This window comes from Mytilus edulis, chromosome 9, assembly GCF_963676685.1.
Source record: "Mytilus edulis chromosome 9, xbMytEdul2.2, whole genome shotgun sequence".
In the NCBI taxonomy this organism is placed as follows: domain Eukaryota; kingdom Metazoa; phylum Mollusca; class Bivalvia; order Mytilida; family Mytilidae; genus Mytilus; species Mytilus edulis.
The window spans coordinates 28,802,162-28,826,938 of NC_092352.1; the positions used below are offsets into that span (position 1 = coordinate 28,802,162).

Consider the following 24,777-nt stretch of genomic DNA (forward strand, 5'->3'; position numbering starts at 1 on the left):
AGTTTTTCAAAATCGAATCATATTTATTTTGTGATTAGTATTATTCTTCTTTAGGTTTTCAGTAGTCCTTCAATGATCTGAAGATTATTTACTGTTTGCGCGCGCAGCGTGGCCTATATATATATATTTACAAAAACAAAGACAAAAAATATATATAAAATGATCGGAAATAAATTTGAGGTGCGTAATTTAACTTTTTTAAAAGGTGATTAAAACTATGTACATAGGCTAATAATGAGTTAGATGAATTTGTGGAGAACAGCTGGTGTGAGCTGTTCTCTAAAAGTGTCGACTGTGGCGACAGCGACTGTTTGCATTGGCAATAAGTTCCACTGAGTTATGGTATATGGAAAAAATGAATATTTATATGTATCTTTTTTGGTTGAAATGTGTCTAAAAGTATAATTAGTTTTTTGCGGGTTCTACTGTCTGATGATATGAGAATAGCAGATGGTATAGCTACGATTTGATGTATTATTTTGTAGAACATTATTAATGTTATAATTAATAATATTATTATAATGACAAAATTGACATATGTTACTCACAAATAAATGATAACCACCTTTTGAAAAGAGCTCATCCTGAAATAGTGTGTACGAAAAAATAAACCTAGAAAAGGGGGTCCTGTTCGATTGTTTAGTTTTTGGGTGTTGCTCCACAACGGAAACGGAAACGGAAAACGGAACTGAAAGAATTTACATCTTTTCTTTTTGGTAACTTTATCTATATAGGAATGTTTTATATAGTATACTTAGTAACACAGTCATGTTAACAAGAAAATAAAGTAGAAGAATAAATTTAGAATAAAGGATTTTAAAGCATAAATTATTTAAATCAGTAGGGGATGATGAGACTGTGTGTTTTTGAAATATTTGATAAGGTCATGCGTACGTCTTTCATGCGATTTAGAATAGTCTACTCGATTTTTCTCTTTTACATAATAATGTTGGATAAATGTCAATAAGATAGTAACCCAACGACACAAAAAGAACTTTACATACGGCCTAAAAGATGAACTTTGACCTCGATTCGATAGAAAGGTTGTTAAGTAATACATTTGTTGGTAAATGTTTTTTATCGTTTTTTCTTTGTTTCTTTTTTACTTGCCTTGAATCAAGATTAGTGATGTGGTGTATTTTGTTGCATTGTTCTGAATTGTTGATATTATTCTTTGATATAATGGAAAGAAAACGTAAAAGAAACCTAATGGGGCAATGCTGTATGGACAACAACCGATAAGGAAACCCGGGAACTAGAATAGAAACTCGAATACACTTTATATTTATGTAAAATTGACAAAATCACTCTCTATACAAAGCCTTTCTCACCCAATTACAATACTGAAGTTTGCAGTTTGGTATTAACGCAAAAAAAAAGCACAACAATTCCTAGAAATTAAAATCAATAAATACGAATTAAAGCGAAAAAGGTGGCGGGAATTTAGTAGCCTACATGGATATTATACGTTTTGCAAAGTGCCCTTACCCAGTTAGTCTTAGTCATGTCTAGGGTTTTCAAAATCATATTGTCAAAACTGCTTTGTATATCTTGCCGCTTAATTCTTCTCAGAAAATTCAATCCATTTCAAGTAGCCGTGATCACTGAATTCGATTTCATAGTATTACAATTCAAAATAGTGTCACTCATTCAGTTTGTTGTTTTACGATATATAGTTGAAAACATTAAAAGATAGGCGAAAGATACCCGTTAAAGGGACATTCAAACTCAAAAGTCGAAAATAAACTGACAACGCCATGACTAAAAAAAAAGACACAAAAAAACAGATGACAGACAAACGGATAAACAATTGAACAAAAAACTGGGAGTTATCTCAGTTGCTCCGCATTGGTACACATATCCAGCTTCACGTGTGACATCCGTTAACATAGCTCATTATAGACGGCCGTACGGTAACCTATAGTTGTTAATTGCTGTGTCATTTTTGGTCTCTTGTGGACAGTTGTCTCATTGGCAATCATACCACATCTTCTTTTTTATAATTAATTTATATTCATTTACACTAAAGGAATGTTGAAATGTGAGAGTTGCTTTCTATTTGTATTGACAACTGAAAACTCGATAGTTATTTTTATGACGGAAATTATTTTTATTTTACACTTCGCATCATTTACAGATCGTATGGATGTTTCTACTGGCCAAACACCCGATTATCCAAGATATCGTTTACTAAACAATACCTGACCCATAACAGTTTCTTGATATACCACAGAATCAACGGCCTGTTTGACCTGTTTGATGTTGTCCAATTTACCACGACTCTTTGCTTGCGGAAGCATAGGAATGAGTACACCCAACATGCATTGTGTTTTCATGCCAAGAAATTGCCTCCGTTGAAATTCTGCAAACACCCCATAGAGCAAATTACATGGATGATTAATATTGACCATTTGGTATATGGCTGTGTTCTGAGCAACACGTACATGAAGGTCATAAATTAATTCCTTCAATGAAATCAAATCTTTAGCTACTAATGACTGCCGTAGGGGGTCGACCGGAATTTTTAGAGAGGATTTCTTGGCATGTATCTGGTTTCATGTAACTGTTTAATTTCGATTTAAGTAGTATATATGTGGCTTTTTCAAAATATAACATGACGGTAAATATCCTTACCGATGTGTTTGCGCAATCATTGATGACAACACATTGTCATAGTTGCAACTGCAATATTTATGAAAAGCATTGATAATATTCTAATAATCAAGCCGGTTACGCACTATGTTGGAGCATACTATATATGTTAGAGAATCTTGCAGAGAATGCATGTTTCAGATGCTTATCGAGCTTTTCTCTTCATTTGGCGTCCGTCGTCTGTTTTCGTCTTTATGAACTTTTGCAAATATCTTCTCTGAAACTACTGGGCCAATTTTACCGAACACAGTCATGTCTTTTAGAAAGTCGTCTGACAGTTTTGGTTAAACTTGGCAAAAATTAGCATCGGTGTATCTAGTTTGAAAAGTATGTTGGATAACCCTGCCTGCCAGCCAAGATAGCCAGCATGGCTAAAATTAAAACATAGGAATAAAATGCAAGTGCTGTCTATTGAAAACCACTATGAATAGCGATGTTATGTATTTCCAAAACTGTTTGCTTTTTACTTTGATATCTAGCTTCTATCCTATTGTCAGCAATAATTGTTGTGTGATTTCGTGACTGGTTTTTGTAGTTCTTTCCATTTCCCCCCTTAAATTCCGTCCATACATTTTTTTTTCTTTCCGTTTCCGTTTCCGTTCCGTTTTCCGTTTCCGCCGTTTAGCAACACCCTTAGTTTTTAACAAAAAAAAATTTGTTATTAATGTGCGCATTTTCGGCATTAAACAATGTCTGTTAGGAATCGAATTCATCCAAATCATATTTATAAATACATATTATAAAATATTCATACTTGTAAAGGTATGCATTTTTCTATCGGGAATTTTTAAAATTGAATCTGTATTTTGATTTATAAATTAAAATACCACAGACAGAAAACATAAATCAGGTTAACCGTAAATAGTTAAAATCGAATAGTACCGCGCATTGATATAGTTTCTTTGTTCACTTTCATTTTTGGGAATGACTTTATTTTTACAATAGAAATTACATTTTAATTAGTTAAAATAAACTGTAGCATAGCTATTTTAATAGTTTTTATTGCCTCGCCTTGACGGAGTCAAAAAGCGAAACAAAGGTATGCTGTTTCCGGCGTCGGCGACGACGTCAACAATGTATTAGTTTGTGATTAGGTCTAGTTTATGGTGAACCACAAGTGGTAGGTCAATCATATTTGTTATGCAGTTGTATCAGCATTGGCACATCTCATTTCCATGGAGATTATTTGGCCTTGTCCCCTCAGTAACGGTCTATTGGCTTCGAAACCTTTGCTTATTTAACATGTATTAGTTTGTGATTAGGTCAGTTTATGGGGAACCACAAGTGGTAGGTCAATGATACTTGGTATGCAGTTGTATAAGCATTGGCAAATCTCATTTTCATGGAGATAATTTGGCTCCGCCCCCTAAGATGGCGTCTGGACTAAAATGCACACGAAACGAACCTATATATTATCTACCCCATGCTCTGTAAACTGTTTCTTTTAGACTTTTGATAGTTTGGATAAATGTTTTACATTGTTATAAATCAAATATGAGAATTTGAGTAAAATCGGTGACCATGAATTTGACAGCTAGTGCCCCTTTAAAGCTCGATGCGACAGAAACAAAATCGTCACCGAGAAAAAATCAAATTAACTCGAACAAGCAAAAGTCTGTATAAATAAATTTTTCAAAAATTTATCAGAATTGAGTGACCAGCAGCAAGAATGCAACTGCCAAACAGAGCTTGAAAACATGAAGGAAAGAGTGCTCGACCTTCAGTGCCGCTCCATGAAAAACAATTTTGTTTTACCGGACTTTATAATGTCAGAGATGAAAACACCGAAGAACTTCTCCGGTGCTTTCTTTACAATGAACTAGGCATTAACTATACAATAGATTTCGGGAACGTTCACAGGTTTGGACGATATCAAGGAGGCGGAAGATCCATAGTAGCACGTTTCCTATATCATTGTGACCTACAGTACGTTTTAGATAATGCATACAGGCTACGGAACACACGATACGGCATTAAGCAACACTTCCCCAAAGAAATAGAGGACAGGAGACGAAAGCTAAGTATATCCTATTATGTTGGGTTTATTTGAAAGGGTGAAAAAATGCCGAACAATATAAATTGCTATCTTAGACTTGCATTACTGGTGGTAATTTTTACAACCTTTGAAAACCAATTTTTAGAGGCATTTTTCAGTACAACCTGAAAAATTGGAAAATAATCTATTATTTTACAGAATGAATATAACATGTATAAATAGGTGTTTATTCTCTTAAAAACCGTCTAATTGATTACATAAAACAAGCTTAACATTTTATCTAAACCTTTTCTTAATAACCCAAAATATCTTTTGAAAATGGTAACAGGATAGACAAAATATTGTACCACCGATCAAAAAATGTTTCAAGATATTCTTGTATGACATCATTAAGATTGCATCTTTTAATATGTTGTTCTTAAAGTACTGTTTGTTTTGATTTGCTTATGTAGAGGATTGTTTGAATAAGTAACTTTTAATAAATTTTTCATTTTCAAAATTCTACATTTTTTTCAAATGACCCATATAAGTAACATTATACTTTTGATATACACAAAAGTAACAGCAACAATATAATACCTGAGTTGAACACACACATACCTATATATATACAAGTAAAACTAACTAAGAGTCCCCTGTCCTCAGTTCTAAAGACTGTTTTATTTCACTTGGTTTATATTAAAAGGATTTAGTAGGACTACTAGTTTTTCAGTATCAGACAGATTTGGAAACATAGGACTATATATTGCCATGTCATTAAAAAGTTTTAAACGTAAAACATTATTAATTTGACAGTAGAGGTTTTACAAGTTGGACATGTTCTATTGTCTCGAGGTATTTTTAGATATCTGCCCTTCTCAATGATCAAATTATGGTCTCTAATTCTAATTTTTGTAAATTAACGTCTAGATTCAAAATTTGGATATCCTAGATAAAATTCTTGGTCTTGTTTGACATTAATATTTTTGTAAAGAAAAAGTTTGTTATTTTCGTTCAAACTTGTTATTTTATTTTACAGTAATTCTGAATGAAAGTTGCTTGTAATATTCTTAATCCAAGTCTTAAGTTATCATTATTCATTTATTGTGTTGAATCTGTGATAACAGTGCTCATTGTTGAAGGCCATACGGTGACCTATAGTTGTTAATGTCTGTGTCATTTTGGTCTCTTGTGGACAGTTGTCTCATTGGCAATCATACCACATCTTCTTTTTTTATATTTACAAGTATAAATTCCTTGTGAATCAAGATATTTACTTATTGTATAGCTTTCTTTTAGTAATGGGTTTATGTTTTCAGTATTTCATCTAGCCCAATAAAGAATTTCTTGTGTTTTTATATATTTTTCTATTGGTTGTCTCTTACGTTCAGCTTTAACACCTAAATTAGCAGATGTTTTAATAAAACCATGATTATAGACATTTTCAAAACGTGCATAACAATATTTCAAAACTGTGCTTCCGTCGTTATCATGGTTATGAACAAAAATATTTTTCCCAAATTCAAATGAAAGTCGTAAATTGCTAGCAATTTCAACAACTCCTTTTTTAAAAACAACATAACATTTCTTGAAAATATAACTAATTGATCATTTAATGCCCAAGTGGGTTTCAGCGAGGAACACTAGATCTAGATTTTCTATATTTAAAAAAAAAGGGTCTTATTTTTTTTGTTTTTTTCATATTTTTTTTTAGACCACCCACTTCCCAGAAGCCCATTTAAATGGAAGATAAATCACCACAAAACTCATTTTATAGAATAAAAGAGTGTCTCTTATTCTATCTTATAATTTTTTGAATAGTATATGATTGAACAACTTGTTTTAATGATCATTGCAGATATTAATAAAAGAAATTGAATATATGAGATACTGGCTATCCTAACTCAGTATCTTTATACTACAAAATTTTAGGGTTTAAGCTACAGGTGATTGTGATATGAGAGTAATAATACTGTAAATATTTTCACAACTGATAGAACAATGTTTCATCATAAACAAACAGATATTTATATAATTATATATAATATATATATATAAATGAGTTGTAGCTAGCATACTACATACACACACACACAAATGTATCCATAGTTTATGGTAGTTAGAGTTTCACAAGAAGTGGTGATTGCTGTCATCAATTTGGTATAATTATTAGATTGTTGGATTGCTGTTTGCATGATAGCCTCAGTTATTGTTTTTTACAATACGAGAAAAGTGGTCCACTAAAATTTTTTTTGGACGTACTACATGTAGCGGTAGGTGTATTTGTACGCTCATGCACATCCTGGTGTATGGTGGATTTGATGGATGTTAGGGAATCATCAAGCTTAGATGAATGAAACTGTGTTGTCGTAAACATCTTTTAAAGTTTGATCTAGGCCAAACTGTTCCTCAACTGTAGCATGTGTAGCATTATCAATCAGCTTGGCTAAGATTTGTATCAGAACAGGAAAGTGAGAATGAACAAAGGTCATGTACTCAGATCCCTGGACCCTGATTGTTCCGGTTGTAACAAAGAATGTTATGTTGAACTGCAATACTTGTTCCTTATCCAATATTTCGATGAGGAACAAACATATATGTGTATAAGCAGTTACATTTATTTCATGTTTGAAGCGGTGCAAATATAGAATTTACCAAAAAAGCATTGTAGCAAAGGGGAAGAATAATTGTGGTCTTGTGAAACTGGCATACTACGGGGTGAAAGGATCAACATTGAACTGGATAAAGGACTTTCTAAGCAGTAGAGCCCAGTCAGTTGTTCTAGAAGGACATACATCATCTCCTTTAGATGTAATATCAGGAGTTCCACAAGGAACAGTCTAAGGTCCTCTACTATTCCTGACATATATCAATGACATGCCAGATTGTACATCATCAGATGTAAAGTTGTTTGCGGACGATAGCCTGGTGTACAGAAAAATTAGAAATCCTGATGATGCTGCAACTCTACAGAGAGACCTCACTGCTCTGGAAGAGTGGGAACACAAGTGGCAGATGTGTTTCCATCCAGAAAAGTGCACAGTCATGAGGATATCTAACAAGCGCAACACCCTGCAAACAACATACACCTTGCACGGACACCAACTAGAAGTTGTTGATAGCGGAAAGTACCTTGGAGTTACCATTAGTCAAGACCTACAGTGGAATAAGCTCATTAATAACAGGAAAAGCAACCAGGACCCTCGGTTTTCTCCGCAGAAACCTGGGCCGATGCAAACCATCTGTTAAAAACACAGCCTATTGTGCACTCATCAGACCATCGATTGAGTACGCTGCCACAGTGTGGGACCCCCATCAAACCACCTTGATCAAAGACTTCGACCGGGTACAGCGTAAAGCAGCACGATTTGTCTACAACCAGTACATAGACACTTCCCCAGGATGCGTCACTGGACTATTAGACCAACTCCAGTGGGATCCCCTACAGTATAGACGAATTAAACAGCGACTCGTACTATGCTACAAGATACAGAACCAACTAGTGGAGATACAACCCGCTATCTACTACACATCTGGGGACAACAGAACAAGGGGTGGCCACAGACTAAGACAGATAAGAGCTAAGGAAGTATACAAAAACTCCTTCTTCCCACGCTCTATAAGAGACTGGAACCTTCTGTCAGACACAGTAGCAGCTGCACCAACACTCGAGGAGTTCAGGGCCAGATTAGCCAGTGTGCCCTGGACCCAGATGCAGCCTAACTAGACATCAGCTTTCCAAATTGTACAGTGTATATAGTTTTAATTATTTTGTTAATATTCACTTTTAATCAATGGAGAAGCCTCCTGTAATGTTTTACCGAGCGGAGTTAGTAAATCATTCAAATATGAGGTCAACTCCTTAACGGAAGAAGGAGGCCAGAAACGCAAAAATAATGGAGTTTAACAGAAAAGAAAAAAATAATGGACTTTGCAAAACTAGAGGCTCTAAAGAGCCTGTGTCGCTCACCTTGGTCTATGTGCATATTAAACAAAGGACACAAATGGATTCATGACAAAATTGTATTTTGGTGAAGGTGATGTGTTTGAAGTTCTTACTTTACTGAACATTCTTGCTTCTTACAATTATATCTATAATGAACTTTGCCCATTAGTAACAGAGAAAAATATTTGGTAAAAATTTACATAAATTTATCAAATTAATGAAAATTGTTAAAAATTGACTATAAAGGGCAATAACTCCTTAAGGGGTCAATTGACCATTAAGGTCATGTGGACTTATTTGTAGATCTTACTTTGATGAACATTATCGCTGTTTACAGTTTATCGCTATCTATAATAGTATTCAAGATAATAACCAAAAACAGCAAAATTTCTTTAAAAATTACCAATTGGAGGGCAGCAACCCAACAACCGGTTGTCCAATTCATTTGAATATTTCAGGGCAGATATATATTGACTTGATTAACAATTTAACTCCTTGTCAGATTTCCTCTAAATGATTTGGTTTCAGAGTTATAAGCAAAAAACTACATTTTACCCCTGTTCTATTTTTAGCCGTGGTGGCCATCTTGGTTGGATGGCCAGGTCATCGGACACATTTTTCAAACAAGGTACCTCAAAGATGATTGTGGCCAAGTTTGAATTAATTTGGCCCAGTAGTTTCAGAGGAGAAGATTTTTGTAAAAGATAACTAAGATTTACGAACTAGAGGCTCTAAAGAGCCTGTGTCGCTCACCTTGGTATATGTGAATATTAAACAAAGGAAGCAGATGGATTCACGACAAAATTGTGTTTTGATGATGGTGATGTGTTTGTAAATCTTACTTTACTAAACAGTCTTGCTGCTTACAATTATCTCTATCTATAATGAATTGGCCCAGTAGTATCAGTGGAAATGTTAATAAAAATTTACAAATTTTATGAAAATTGTTAAAAATTGACTATAAAGGAAAATAACTCCTTAGGGGGTCAATTGACCATTTCGGTCATGTTGACTTATTTGTAAATCTTACTTTGCTGAACATTATTGCTGTTTACAGTTTATCTTTATCTATAATAATATTCAAGATAATAACCAAAAACAGCAAAATTTCCTAAAAATTACCTATTCACAGGCAGCAACCCAACAACGGGTTGTCAGATTCATCTGAAAATTGTAGGGCAGATAGATATTGATCTGCTAAACAATTTAACCCCTGTCAGATTTGCTCTAAATGCTTTGGTTTTTGAGTTATAAGCCAAAAACTGCATTTTACCCCTATGTTCTATTTTTAGCCCATGGCCATCTTGGTTGGTTGAACGGGTCACGCCACACATTTTTAAAACGAGATATCCCAAAGATGATTGTTGCCAAGTTTGGATTAATTTGTCCCAGTTGTTTCAGAGGAGAAGATTTTTGTAAAAGATAACTAAGATTTACGAAAAATTGTTAAAAATTGACTATAAAGGGCAATAACTCCTAAAGGGGTCAACTGACCATTTCGGTCATGTTGACTTATTTGTAAATCTTACTTTGCTGAACATTATTGCTGTTTACAGTTTATCTCTATCTATAATAATATTCAAAATAATAACCAAAAACAGCAAAATTTCCTTAAAATTACCAATTCAGGGGCAGCAACCCAACAACGGGTTGTCCGATTCATCTGAAAATTTCAGGGCAGATAGATCTTGACCTGATTAACAATTATACCCAGTCAGATTTGCTCTAAATGCTTTGGTTTTTGAGTTATAAGCCCAAAACTGCATTTTACCCCTATGTTCTATTTTTAGCCGTGGCGGCCATCTTGGTTGGTTGACCGGGTCACGCCACACATTTTTTAAACTAAATACCCCAATGATGATTGTGGCCAAGTTTGGTTTAATTTGGCCCAGTAGTTTCAGAGGAGAAGATTTTTGTAAAAGATAACTAAGATTTACGAAAAATTGTTAAAAATTGACTATAAAGGGCAATAACTCCTAAAGGGGTCAACTGACCATTTCGGTCATGTGACTTATTTGTAAATCTTACTTTGCTGAACATTATTGCTGTTTACAGTTTATCTCTATCTATAATAATATTCAAAATAATAACCAAAAACAGCAAAATTTCCTTAAAATTACCAATTCAGGGGCAGCAACCCAACAACAGGTTGTCCGATTCATCTGAAAATTTAGGGGCAGATAGATCTTGACCTGATAAACATTTATACCCCATGTCAGATTTGCTATAAATGCTTTGGTTTTTGAGTTATAAGCCCAAAACTGCATTTTACCCCTATGTTCTATTTTTAGCCGTGGCGGCCATCTTGGTTGGTTGACCGGGTCACGCCACACATTTTTTAAACTAGATACCCCAATGATGATTGTGGCCAAGTTTGGTTTAATTTGGCCCAGTAGTTTCAGAGGAGAAGATTTTTGTAAAAGATAACTAAGATTTACGAAAAATTGTTAAAAATTGACTATAAAGGGCAATAACTCCTAAAGGGGTCAACTGACCATTTCGGTCATGTTGACTTATTTGTAAATCTTACTTTGCTGAACATTATTGCTGTTTACCGTTTATCTCTATCTATAATAATATTCAAAATAATAACCAAAAACAGCAAAATTTCCTTAAAATTACCAATTCAGGGGCAACAACCCAACAACAGGTTGTCCGATTCATCTGAAAATTTCAGGGCAGATAGATCTTGACCTGATAAACATTTATACCCCATGTCAGATTTGCTCTAAATGCTTTGGTTTTTGAGTTATAAGCCCAAAACTGCATTTTACCCCTATGTTCTATTTTTAGCCGTGGCGGCCATCTTGGTTGGTTGACCGGGTCACGCCACACATTTTTTAAACTAGATACCCCAATGATGATTGTGGCCAAGTTTGGTTTAGTTTGGCCCAGTAGTTTCAGAGGAGAAGATTTTTGTAAAAGCTAACGACGACGGACGACGGACGACGGACGACGGACGACGACGGACGCCGGACGCCAAGTGATGGGAAAAGCTCACTTGGCCCTTTGGGCCAGGTGAGCTAAAAAGGGAGAGAGCTTTTGATGCCTTTTCTGAAATTCTCCGGACATAAAATCTTTTACAAAAGTTCATCCTACAACAGTTTAAAATGCCCGCGATTTCGCGAGTGTTCTGGTAATAATTTATTTTAGAAAATAAGACCTGCTGAATCTAAGGATATTGCAAACTTTATTTCCGCATCTGGGACAATATCCCTAACGTGCCTCCGATTGAGGTTGTAAACAAAAAATCTCTGTGTAGTGATATCGGACATGTTTCAATTTTTAACAAGTAACTGAGCTTAACAAAGTATAGAACCTTAGAATAAAAATGGAGTTATTATATGTATTCAAAGTATTAAATTTTCAAAGAAATAATTGTGTGAAAAAAGGAACTTTTTACCATGAAGAGCCGCATCACGAAAAGATTTTCGGGGTATACTAATTTACAGAAAAATGAATCACACTTCGTACCCCGAAAATTTAACAACATATGCAAAAATGTCTCGCCTTCGAAACAAGCCATCATACATATTCAAGTTTACGATATGGGCTGAGCAACAGAGGAAAACGTTACCATTACCGCCTATGGAGAAACAATTACGCATATTGCCCCATCTGTACCTAATGCTCAAATGTATATAATTTTAAATGAAAACAGGAATCCGCCTACAGTTCTTTTTCTGTTCATAAACAAGAAACGCACGTGTTTTAAAGATGCTTAAAATATGCGTGGCTGCACTATTTCACATGCATTGTCTATTCAACTTCACTGGACGGAATTCAATGCAAATTTTCCGTTGTGTTCGCTACAGACGACAACACGGGACAAGTTGTGAAATCAACCGTTTAGAATTGGGTAAAGCAAATGGTAAATGTTAATCTCACAACAACAAAAAATACCATCTAGCAGCCTTATTAAGACCACAAGTCTTTACCACCACCCAAAATTATTGTTTTTCATAAATCTTCGGTAGCCAGTCAGAGAATTGGTCAAAATCCAGTCCAAGTCAATAATATTGTATTATTGAATGGGTGTTTTTATAATGGCCCTGTTATATGTCCAAGGTCTGTAATAATACACCTTATCGTTATTTGTCCTTCATTACTAGATATCACACAGGTTCCCGTAAAAATTTGACGTAATAGCACAAAATATTTGACGCCACAATGGAAAAGTGATTGTTGTACATGCGTCAAAAGTTCAAGCGGCCGGGTCAGCTGGGATTAACGATAAGGTGTATGGTAGAAGAAGTCTGTAATGGCCAGAGGCAACGCCGAGGGCCATTACAGACATTCGAGGCCATTATTACTGACCGAGGACACATAACTTGGCCATTATAAAAACTCCGATTTCTTAATACATTTATTAACCAACTGAACAAAAGTGTAACTATGTGTTGCTGCCAACTTGATGTACTATCTACTCTTTTAATGACAGGTTAGTTTGAAAAAAATAATTTGTACTTCACATCATAAAGCTTTTAATATACCAAATATCCAACATATTAAGTTAACAGAAGTTATGTGTTGAAAAACAGGATGAGCAGTGATCCCTATATTTGAAAATCGGCGGCCATGTTAAATTTATTATATTTGATATAAACACTGTTTTTCTGTAATGGCCCTATATTAATGCCCAGTTTGTCTGTTACAGTATTAAGCCCTGTTAGGGTTTATAATAAACAATAATTTTTGGCAATAATGTACTTAGTTGGTTAATAATAAATCTTGATTTATATTGACAGTGAAACGTTTTCAGTATTGCACATGCTGATTTATCCGTATTATGGCTTATTTGCTCATATCATTTAATAAAAGAACATATATATTCGACAAGAATTGGAATCGTTTTGTGACGAAGATGAATTTCACATGCAAAGAACTACAAACAGATTTATAAAGTAGTCCAAACGCTTGAATGATAAACAAGATCCTGATTTTCAGACTGAATAAATGTAAACAATGATTACGCGTACGGCTGTGTGTGCAACCATTTGTTTTAAAACATCATATCCATGCAAGGCAAAGAGACGAATCTTGAAAATAAAAATTCGTTTTCCCGTAAGTTAATAACAACCATTGTTTTTTTTAAATAGTGTTCAGTAAAAAAAACTTTTGCCAAAAGATTACACAAATAAATTGAAGATATAATGCAAATGGTCAATGTACTATTAAAAATAAAACATGTATAAAACGTAACTTGAACTCGACAACCCTTACGATGTAACATTTTGAAAATACATCGACTGCATGAGATATTAATGTTGCGGGAAATGGCATGCATCGTTAACACAACTGATCAACACGAACTGCTGATAGACACTGGGGAAATCAATAATGATCAATAATTGGTCAAATTTAAGTATATTTTAATAGAACCTAAGCAAAAATGGTGTGCAACATCAAAGATATGAGATGACGATATAAGGTTTTAGCCTCATCAGGCGTTTGTACTACATCAAAGTCTTCAATGGTCAGTCCTGTAACCAATGATACCAATTGCCTAAACTCATGCGAAACTCCACGGTGAAGCGTTTGTTCAGTGTATTGATCTGCAATGTCATCTAATACAGTGTCACCACAGGGCAGTGCAAACGATTGGTCCAATTTTCCGTAAATGATAGGCTGGAAATATATGACATTAGGAATCCCATAACATTGTTCCCCGAATCCTTGCTGACGGATTCGATGGTTGTTCCACATTTCTTCGAACTGCTTTAAATGCAACTGAATGATAGGCAAAAAACAAAATCGAACACATTCTAAATGTAAAGGGTCAGTATTGTTTAAAATTCCCTCTTCTACAAGACTGTTAAATAAATTTTTCCAGAAAATTGTAAAATTTCGCATTAAGAAACTCCATAACATTTCTATCCTCTGGTTTGCAGTTGACCGACCAACTGATACACTATGAACTCCAGCCGAAGGATCACGGTGGCGATATCGTAAGGCCATTTGGATTCTGTGAATAAGAACATTTTCAGTTCCCGCGTCAGTCCTAACTGATCTTGGCACACGCTTGTACTTCTTTAAGTGTTCTACGAAGTAACGAGCAACGTACCGTGGATTCTTGTTGGTATGACTGGCGGTGAGCCACATGATTTTTCTGGAAAAGCCATCAATACAACCATGTATTGAAATGCCGAAAGGCTTAAGTTTGTCATACCCATCCACGTGAAGACAATCATTAGGTCCTCTGCTGTTATAGGATCTTCTAATAAGCCGTCTTCGTCTTCTAGCATTGGCACCGTCAGTGTCAATTACACTCAAAGCAATTCTGACTGTCTCTTGGGTTGCACGCACACCGTACAATGTATTTAGCAATCTCCACATTGTGCGATATCCCACTTGGTTGTATCCAAAACGTCGCAGGTCAACAATTTTACGTACAATATCAGGCAAAAGATTTTCAACACCTCTTCTTCTCAAATTTAATCTCCTCAAAATTCTTTTCAGAGTTCTCTTGCTTATCATCACATTGTGCAGAAACAGCAGGAAACCCAGTATTTCATCTTGCGTGTATAACTGGCTGAAATAGTACTCAATAAGTTCGTCTAATGTCGCTCCATCTTGTGGTTGGGGAATAATGGCATTCACTGTTGTTGCACATACACAAAACAAAACAATCTGAAAAATAAACATAGGATATTTAGATACAAAATTATGTCATAGCCAGAGAAAATACAATCCCTGTGTATCATTTGTGTACTTTTTTGTTTTTTTGTGATGTTGGTTTGTCTTTTGTTTGTTTGCTCGAATTAACCGATTCACGTCTATACTTACGGCCTTTGCTCTTTCACAAATACGAGATATTTCAGAAAGTGTTTGAGACATTTTTATCCTTTGCCGGGGTATTTTGCAGACGTACATGCATTTTTACCGGCATATGTTTTTCCCGGTCTTTGTATGTTTTACCCTTCACCGAGATGCTGTCACTCGTGCGTTTATAATGTAACATCATTCGGTAGATTTATCAATAGATACATCATCGAAAGGAGTGGTATTTGTGAAAATTACAAATCGCGGGGCGGTGAAATTTCACGAGCCTGAAAGGCGAGGAATATTTATAGACCGAAGATTTGTATTTTTTGCAATTGCCACTACTTCCTTTGATACATGTATATCGTTTTAATTACATCGAATATCATCAAAACGCACAAATGACCAAAAGACAAATCCCTTGACAAATTCGTTACAAGCGTCTAAGTGAAGGGTTGTTACAGCAGGGCATTTAGAAGAGTCGGTTTTGATATGTATTTTGTCCTAACCGAATGGGGATTCCTCGTTATTACCTTAAATGTATCTGGCCAAGGCATTTGTGGGGCATCCGGGGTGATATTGTTCCATTTTATGTATAGTTTTGCACTTTTTTATACTATGAGGCCTGAGCGAATCAGGTGAGCGTGTGATCTAGTTTTATTTTATATTTTCTATTGCATTGTATATATTGTTTTTGGACGGTTAACTTTCTGGTAATAAAACCCGTCACGGCCTGGCTAGGGAATTGGGTAGGCAAATGCTCACATTAATCTGTACCGATACAGCCTCCAAATGTCCTCCTTTCTACGCCATAACTCATGGTGGTGCTCCTGATAAAGGAGGTTCATACGAGACAAAAAGAAAAAGGGTAAACTTAGGTAATTATTAATGACAAATACCTTGGTGATATCAAAATCGCTGCAAATTTCCCTTGCAGCGGAATAAATTCATGAACATGTGCAAAAAATACACCATCTATTGACCAATTAAAAGCCTCCATTTGGGGGGGGGGGGGGGGGTTCCGGGGGTTCGAACCCCCCTTTATTTGGCCGCTCAATGCATTTGAATCGGGACATATAGTTGGACCCCCTTTTTAAAATGGCTGGATCCGCCCCTGAATTAAGCAGATAACATTTTTGGTCAGGGTATTTGTGCAACTGTACTAGTCTTGAGACGCAATTTCTCTCGCACGATGACTCGGTAGAGTTTTTCACAAGTTTACCATACAAATAAAAAAAAAACCACCACATAGGATGTCGATGTCGGACAGTAACCAAAATCTTTCTCTACTTATGTCCCGTGTATGTAAAGTAATATATCGAATAGACCACTTGTTGCAATGGCATTCGGTCGGATGGACCAGGTTATTCCAATATCCAATATACCAGATCATACCCCCATCGAGTGGAGGCATAATATGTTCAATATGAATGAAAAGCTTGTAAGTTTTTCATATGAAGCCAGAGTTACCTGTTGACTTTCACTTCGTGTGTTTTCTTTAGTTTTACAGTATATTTTTGTAATTTGTTCATTTAATTGATTTTTGAATGTCAAACTAGAAGTGATCAACTGTGATTCTACTTACTATTTTAATCATGTGAATATCCATTATCAGGTCACATAGTTTGGCGTCTTCCGAAATAAAAGCTTCGTCGAATTGAAATGCTGCTTTACTTCCTAGAATGGATGCGTGGTAATGTTTCGCTGTATATATACACCATAACAGTTAACTTGCCTTAGTTATGCCATATTAAAAATAAAGCTTTTAAATTTATACATTTTAGATAAATATAAAAAATAAAATGACTTAACTAAGTTGGATTTATCTATCATAAGTTAGTAAATGAACTTAATTAAAACAATTTAAAACAGTATAATTGATGAAAACTCCTTAATTAAGTTTCCTTAACATTAAAGTGTTTTATTTAATGCAACTTAATAAATTCTAAAAAATAAAGATATTTAACTTAACATCCATAAAATTAGTAAGAATTAATATTGCCATAAATAAAGGAGTTAAATCTCTTATAAGTGAGTAAATTATCTAAATTAAAACAATTTAATGCATTATAGTACACGATATTGTATTAATTAAGTTTTCTTAAGCATTGTTAACTAACTAATATAAGACCCCTATACGCTTCCGTAGATATCTTATTAACTAATAGAGATATCTTATAAACTTTTAGAGATATCTTATTAACTTATAGAGATATCTTATTTAATTGGTTATAAAGATATCTTATTTAATATATAAGATATCTCCATAAGTTAATAAGATATCTATATTAGTTTATAAGATATCTCTATTAATTAATAAGATATCTTATACAGTATTTAATAGAGATATCTTATACAGTATGTATTTAAAATATATCTTTATAAAGAAGTAAGATATCTTATATATACTTTATAAGATATCTTATTAAGTAATAGAGATATCTTATTAACTTTCAAATTAAATAAGATATCTTATAAAAATCAAGATATCTTAATACTTAATAAGATATCTTGTTAAATAAATAAGATATCTTCAAATTTGAATAAATATAAAAACGGCGTGCCATACATGCATATTTAAAATTTGCGCCATACTCTACTTAACTTTATTTCCGTTTGCTATAACGTCCTAAATATTGACCCCTTAAAATAACAACACAGAGGTGTTGGTCAGTTTAAAACTTTGATCAACAATATGTGTGCCCTTCCAAATGCCTCATATGGTTCTTCTACACCGACAAACGAGGTAAGTATCGAAACTTACAAATATAAAGTATATATAGATCTGAATTGTAATATTGTCAATTTGAACTGATCATGTAATATATTTTTCGCTCACCTGGTAGTCTATAGGGTTAATGTATATAGGCTATCAGTATTGCCATGACCTGGTATCTAGAATTAAAAAAATATTAGGTGATCTAACTCGTCGTCATTGCTAAAAATAGATCGTGGATAGTAGAATGGCAATCTGATTAAAATTCGGATCCACACTGATTTATTCGAGTGCTCGAAATCAGATAGAACTATATTTTAAGATTCTTTTGTTTGATTGAAAGAATGCAAATAATCGTCAGTAGCGTTTTCATGATAAGGCGAACGCCCGCCCCTTGAATTCCCCTTTCGTAAATCTCGTATCCACCACTATCAGATCGTCGAGTATCTTAATTTAAAACATTGATTATAAATACAGATGCACAAAATCTGACCTAGCAGATGATGTTCAGAGTTTCAAGTTACTCTTACATGACAATCATACTTTTAGCAAGACTTTCCAACAATTCCTATAAGTATTAAGTATAGTCCTTTTGAATCAGATTTGGGATTTTTTGTTAAAAAAACATACCTGTCTTGGTAATATCTCGTCGTCTGTCTAAATATAATGTGCTGCCGATCAAAGAACCCTTCGAAGATGTCATTCGTCTTCGTGTTATTCAATCTCATTAAAATGTAAGTTATAATGATTTTAATTTTAGGCAAACCCTCGAAATGTTATTCCAGAAGCAGGCCGACATTTTCATTCTCTTGGTTGGATGACTGGATCTGGAGGAGCCATAGGTGTTAGACGAGGGTATATAGGAATGTTTAATTATTATTTAATCACAGCACATGCATTGGGATAGGCAATCCGCATACCTCATCTTCTTTTTTTATATGTATTAAAATATTACAGAAACCATTCATAACATAAGACATTGTTAGTATAATGAAACGATTTAATGTACTGACTGTAAATGAACTTTTTTGTTGTTGACCTTCTTTTTACTAGACTAACCTGTGGGCTAGGGAAAAAAACAACAAACCAGCAACCAAAGTTTAGAACTTTTATGCACAAAATTTATCTTTCGACAAAATTAAAGTTCCACATTGTTCTGTTCAGAACCCTTTTTAATTTGATTTTAAAATAGTTCCGGTCTAGTTCATATTGATGAGATAGACGGTTTACCTTTTCTCAAACTTTTAATGTTGACAGGATTGATAAACAAATTTTGGCTAATATTAGCAAAATTAATAATCATTTGCATTGTCGAAATTTGCATCTGGTGCAGGAAAATTGGTACCGTTAATGTTATTGCAGCTGTTATTTTTGAAACCGTCATCAAACTTGCAGATATTACAACGTTGTATTTTCCGACGGTTCAGCATGCAGTTTCTAGAGAGTGACTTGTATTCATGGGTTCCACATGTGTAACAGGATATACTTACCCTTCCAGAGATCACCCAGTTTTAATGCTGTTCGAGTTTCTAAATCTTAGGTTGTCTATGCAGTGTATAGTCTTTTCTTCGTCTTTTCGTGTCATTTTTTCTGACATGGTATTGTCGATGGTTGTTTTTTTCCAATTTATAATTTTCGAATGCCCTTTTGGTAACTTCTATCTGTTTTTTTTCAAAGTTTCCTAGTTTAACATTCAAATTGAATTACATAAAGTTACATGGATATTTTTTGTTTAACTGTTCATGACTGATGGTTTACGAATTAGGTGATGTATGGTTAGAGTCGATTATTAATTCGCTATTGAGTGATGCCTTATTTCTTGATGTAACTTACCAACTATCTTTCAGGTGTCATTTGAAGAGCAGGATCTGCTAACCTAATCCGGACTACCTGAGGTTATTCCAATTTTTGATGGGGTTTGTGTTTCTCAGTCTTTAGTTTTCTATGTTATCTTTTGTGTACATAACTGTTGTTGGTCTTTTGTCTTTTGTTCGTGTTTTATGTTTGACCATGGCATAGTCAGTTTGTCTTCGACTAATACGTTTGAATATCCATTTTGTACGGTTACCTTTCGCCTTTTTTGTGTAAGCAAAGGCAGTAAAATGTTTCGAATATCCCTTTTGCATCTTTCTTTTAAAGAAAAAACAGTAAAATGTGTTCGCTTTCGTAGGTAAGCAATTAAAAAATGTATTTGAATATATGGATGATTGCATTTGCAAGTTGTTGTGTTTTAAAGAAAGTTAATTTCCAGAAGCTACTGCAATTTCAATGTATAAGAACTGGAGATTACACATATTTCTGCGCATGCCTCTTAAACATTGTCCTGAAAAACTCTGTACTATTAGCACCTCGCTGTAAATCAACTTTCTGTAATTAATTGATAATGATGGCCAGTTGTATTTATTTTCTTTTCAGGGAGGAAATATACATTACCCCGTCTGGTGTTCAAAAAGAATTGATGGAAGTAAGATATTTAAACAGTAGTCAATTTAAAAAAAGTTCATTACCTAGAAATATGACAATATTGTTGTATACGGCATCTTAAAAATGGTCTGGCTTTAGAACTGACTAGAACAGTTTATTTTTGTTTTAGATTAAAGCCTTCCTAGTGAGGTCAATTCTGAAAAGTTTTTCAGTTGCACCCGATTCTTATTTTATTTGTAATGCAGATTTTCTTGTTCCAATGTTTTAGTCACAACAGAGAGATACTTTTTTTAAAGTTAGAATCATGCCACGCTGATTCAAACAAGCTTAATAAATTCTAACAATACATAAATAGACACTAATATAATTTGTTTTATTATATATTAAACTTAAAAAATGAATACAGCTTGAGTTTCACAGTTGTTTGTTCTTGGGATATTTCTTTGATTCTTCAAGAATATCAACAAAGATAAAATAATAAAACTATTTACGTAACATAATATATTTTTAGCCAGAAGACCTCTTTGTTCAAACAATAGATGGAAAGTCTATTGCGACTCCACCAGCCTTCAAGAAGCTAACTCAAAGCTCGTGTACACCACTAATTATTAATTCATTTTTAAAACGAAAAGGCAAGTTATATTAAATACTATAGGAATAGTACCAAAGAGAAGAGCACAATGACTAAGGGATGAGTTATTTTCAATGGTCTTCTTTACTTAGCTCTTCAACAGCGCTCAATTGGTAATCTAGAGCCTTCTGACTTTCGATAGCTTAATTGATTTTTTTTTTACAAAATAATGACAACTAAGATGCGTCAACCGACGAGAAAATAAATTGATTTGTAACGAAACCACAAAATGAAATATATCCTTTTGCGACTTCAAACTGTTAGTCAATAAAGTTTCTGAACATGCTTTTGCTCAATTTTTTGTTTGTTTGTTGCATTTTAAGAAATATTCCCTGGTTATTTGGCAGATCAATATAGTGTATTCTTCATACTTTTGACAGGTGCAGGAGCAGTTGTCCATGCTCACAATCCAAACGCAGTATTAATATCTTTACTATACCCTGGAAAAGAATTTAGAATAACGCACCAACAAATGATAAAATGTACATATAACTGGAAGCTAGGTAATTTATATTGTATAAAGTGCTATTAAGATAGTATTTTTAGCAAGTTATTGATAATTTATATATCAGTTTACTTATTAAAATTTATAAACCCGGTTTTACAAATTTAGTTTTCGATGTAAGCTTTATTTGTCTGGAAGAAAAAAACTATGAAAAGGGAGGCATGCGTTTGGCTGTCTAGGATGTGTTATATTAAAATTTTGTTTTTGGCAATTCATAATTTTAATATAACAGATGTATAAATACACAGCCGCGTCAGGACGGAATTACGATGTGGGGAGCGGGTCACGCTTTTTGTATGTGAAAAATTGTTTGCAACACCTTTTGGAGGACATCATACTGTTCGTTGTAAGGAATATTCTCTTCTTGACATTAGGGTGTATTTCGTATAGATATCCAGGATCGACTAACTAAACATAAAAGACCGTTATAACAAATAAAGTGGACCCCTATGTAAATCATGTTTTACTTGTTTTCAGGGCTATTTTACATTAACTTTAGTAAAGATAGATACGTTGAATGTGTTATATTGTAATCTTTGTAATTTTTTATTCGTATAAAAGTATTCAAAACAAAGTATTTGCTATAATATATATCTGGATATTCCGTTGCATCATCGAGTCGTTTGAAAACATAAAAGTAAGAAAGGTTGTTCAAGTCTAGGGAAATGTAATATAATTTTCTCATATTGATGTTTTAAAATAATGATAATAAGTTGACAACAAAATATTTTGTTGTGGCAGGCCATAATCATACTTATTTTCTTTGTACAGTAGCTGATTTTTGTTTATATAGTAACTCAGCAGCGTTTGACAATCAGTATTTTTTTCAGGGAAAAATAATAAATATTTTGATGAATTAGTTGTACCGATTGTTGAAGGTCAACCCGAGGAAATTGATCTTGCAGTGAGTATTAATTTTACAATGTTATCACTCACGAATATTTTATGTTTAGTGTCCAGAATTGATATGGTCAATCTTAATTCCAGAAGCCTAATAGTTCTTATTCAGTTCGTTCATAAATGTCCGTTCGCCTCTCTTGTTGGCGCTACATGCATGTATTACATGTCTTTAAAAAATAGGAAAATTTACCAGTTACAATCATTGGTTAAGATTTTTCCAAAGACTTCCAATTCCTCAAATGTTTGATTGGAAGCTTAGTTATATTATTTTGGAAGGTATGTCATACGACAAGAATAAAATAATGTTTAGCTTAAACCAGTTTGATATCAGTGTCGTCAGCAGCTATTCCAACCGATCATTGCTAAATGGAGAAACACTACATGTATATAAGGTCAAATATTTGATATTGTTCTGTTAAAAATAGTAGGTTGTGTTACATATGTATAGCTATAATCTGTGTAAGAACATCTCTTTTAAATTACTCTTAAATGTATCATTTCAGCCATATGTTGCTAAAGCATTAGAGGACTATCCAGACACATCATGTGTTATCATCCGTAGACATGGAATGTATGTTGTAGGTCCTACATGGGAGAAAACTAAATTGATGTAAGCTCTTTATTTGATTAATATAAAATTGAAAATGGAAATGGGGAATGTGTCAAAGAGACAACAACCCGTCCATAGAGCAGTCAACAGCCGAAGGCCACCAATGGGTCTTCAATACAGCGGGACACTCCCGAACCATGAGGAGGAGTCCTTCAGCTGCCCACCTAAACAAGATGTATACTAATTCAGTGATAATGGACGTCATACTTAACTCCAAATTATACATACAAAACTAAAATTAAAATTATACAAAACTAACAAAGGCTAGAGGCTCCTGACTTGGGACTGGCGCAAAAATGCGGCGGGGTTAAACATGTTTTTTGAGATCTCAACCCTCCCCCTATACCTCAGATTTTGACTGATAAAAAATGTCTACCCACAATTGCGGCCAATGAGATAATCGGAAGATCCATTGATCTAAAAGCTTTTTATTCCAACGATAGTGTCAGCTGAATTCTCCCCCTCAAAAATACTCCTGAAAAATAATCTTGCTGGCAAATTTTTATAAAAGAATAACAAGACCTTCATAAATCGTAATCCACTTAAAAAATATATACTTAATATGTTTAAGCCTCATTCGTGAATATTCAAGCCAGATATTGGAAGTAAAATGGCATTTCTGTGACTTTTCTACTGCAACAGTATATCTTGATTTAAAAAAAAATCAAATATATTTGAGAACTAGACGAACTTTGTAATCATTGAGAAACTGATACACTGAACTAACTTTTGAAAATTGAACTATATTTGTTTTTGTATAACTGTATGTTGTTATCTTTTCAGGTTAGAAAGTTTTGATTACTTGTTTCATATAGCAATGCAGATGAAGCTCTATGGACTTGATCCTACTCAGCCTCCTACAGAGTCCAGTAAAAGCTGAAGTAATAAATACTCTGAATAAATTTTTGTGGCCTCTATCTATTATTAGTTTCGTTCTGTTGTGACTATCAGAACTTAGAATGTGAAGTATGAATGTTCATTGTTAATTCCAAAATGATTTGCGCATGAACTAATCGGTGCAGCCTGTTTTGATAATGGTAATCCCTCCGTAATTAGCGACCCTTTAATAAAACCAGTAAGGGTAATCATATGACCCGACCAACCACATACAACCAAATCCTCAAAAAACATTAACGGTAAAAACAACAACGAATAATACTTTGTGCAAATAGACGGACAGCAGTTTTACCAAAGTATAAGAATAAGATGTGGTATGACTGCCAATGAGTCAACTCAGACGAAATGACGTAGAAGATAAAAAAAACTGTAGGTCACCTTGCGGCCTTCGTCAATGAACAAGTCCATACCACATAGTAAGCTTTACAAGTCCATGAACTGAAAAATGTAAATTAGTTCAAATGAGTAAATGATTTATGTACAGAACATTGACAATAAATTATATTCAGCAACAAATAACGTCACTAAATTACAAGTTCCTGACTTGGTACAGGCACATGGCATTGCAGAGAATGTAAAGAGGGGAGGTAAACATTTTTGCTGTCTCTAAACCCCCTTTAAACCAGGAACAGCGGTGTAACAGTACGACATAAGAACAAACTATTTAAATGAATAAATAAATACCAGTGATTTTTTGTTTCTCCTTTTCTCTTGGTGTTTTACTATTTTCATTTAATTTTCTTTAACTCTCAACTTTTC

At 33.9% G+C, this 24,777-nt stretch overlaps 1 protein-coding gene across 1 annotated transcript; it reads left to right on the forward strand.

Moving 5' to 3' along the window:
* The first annotated feature begins 17,934 nt into the window (after positions 1-17,934).
* On the forward strand, positions 17,935-24,023 carry LOC139488009 (methylthioribulose-1-phosphate dehydratase-like). The gene is made up of 8 exons (XM_071273317.1): positions 17,935-18,081; positions 18,812-18,906; positions 20,467-20,515; positions 20,987-21,107; positions 21,487-21,609; positions 22,442-22,515; positions 23,015-23,121; positions 23,905-24,023. The coding sequence occupies exons 1-8, from the start codon at positions 18,031-18,033 to the stop codon at positions 23,999-24,001; spliced, it is 717 nt and encodes a 238-aa protein (XP_071129418.1). The 5' UTR covers positions 17,935-18,030; the 3' UTR covers positions 24,002-24,023.
* Positions 24,024-24,777: the final 754 nt, after the last annotated feature.

Coding starts and splice junctions, on each gene's coding strand:
- LOC139488009 (XM_071273317.1), top strand. CDS start 18,031: ATGTGTGCCCTTCCAAATGCCTCATATGGTTCTTCTACACCGACAAAC. Junction 18,907..20,466: donor GCCATAGGTGTTAGACGAGG/GTATATAGGAAT, acceptor TTTTCTTTTCAG/GGAGGAAATATACATTACCC. Junction 21,108..21,486: donor TTCATTTTTAAAACGAAAAG/GCAAGTTATATT, acceptor TACTTTTGACAG/GTGCAGGAGCAGTTGTCCAT.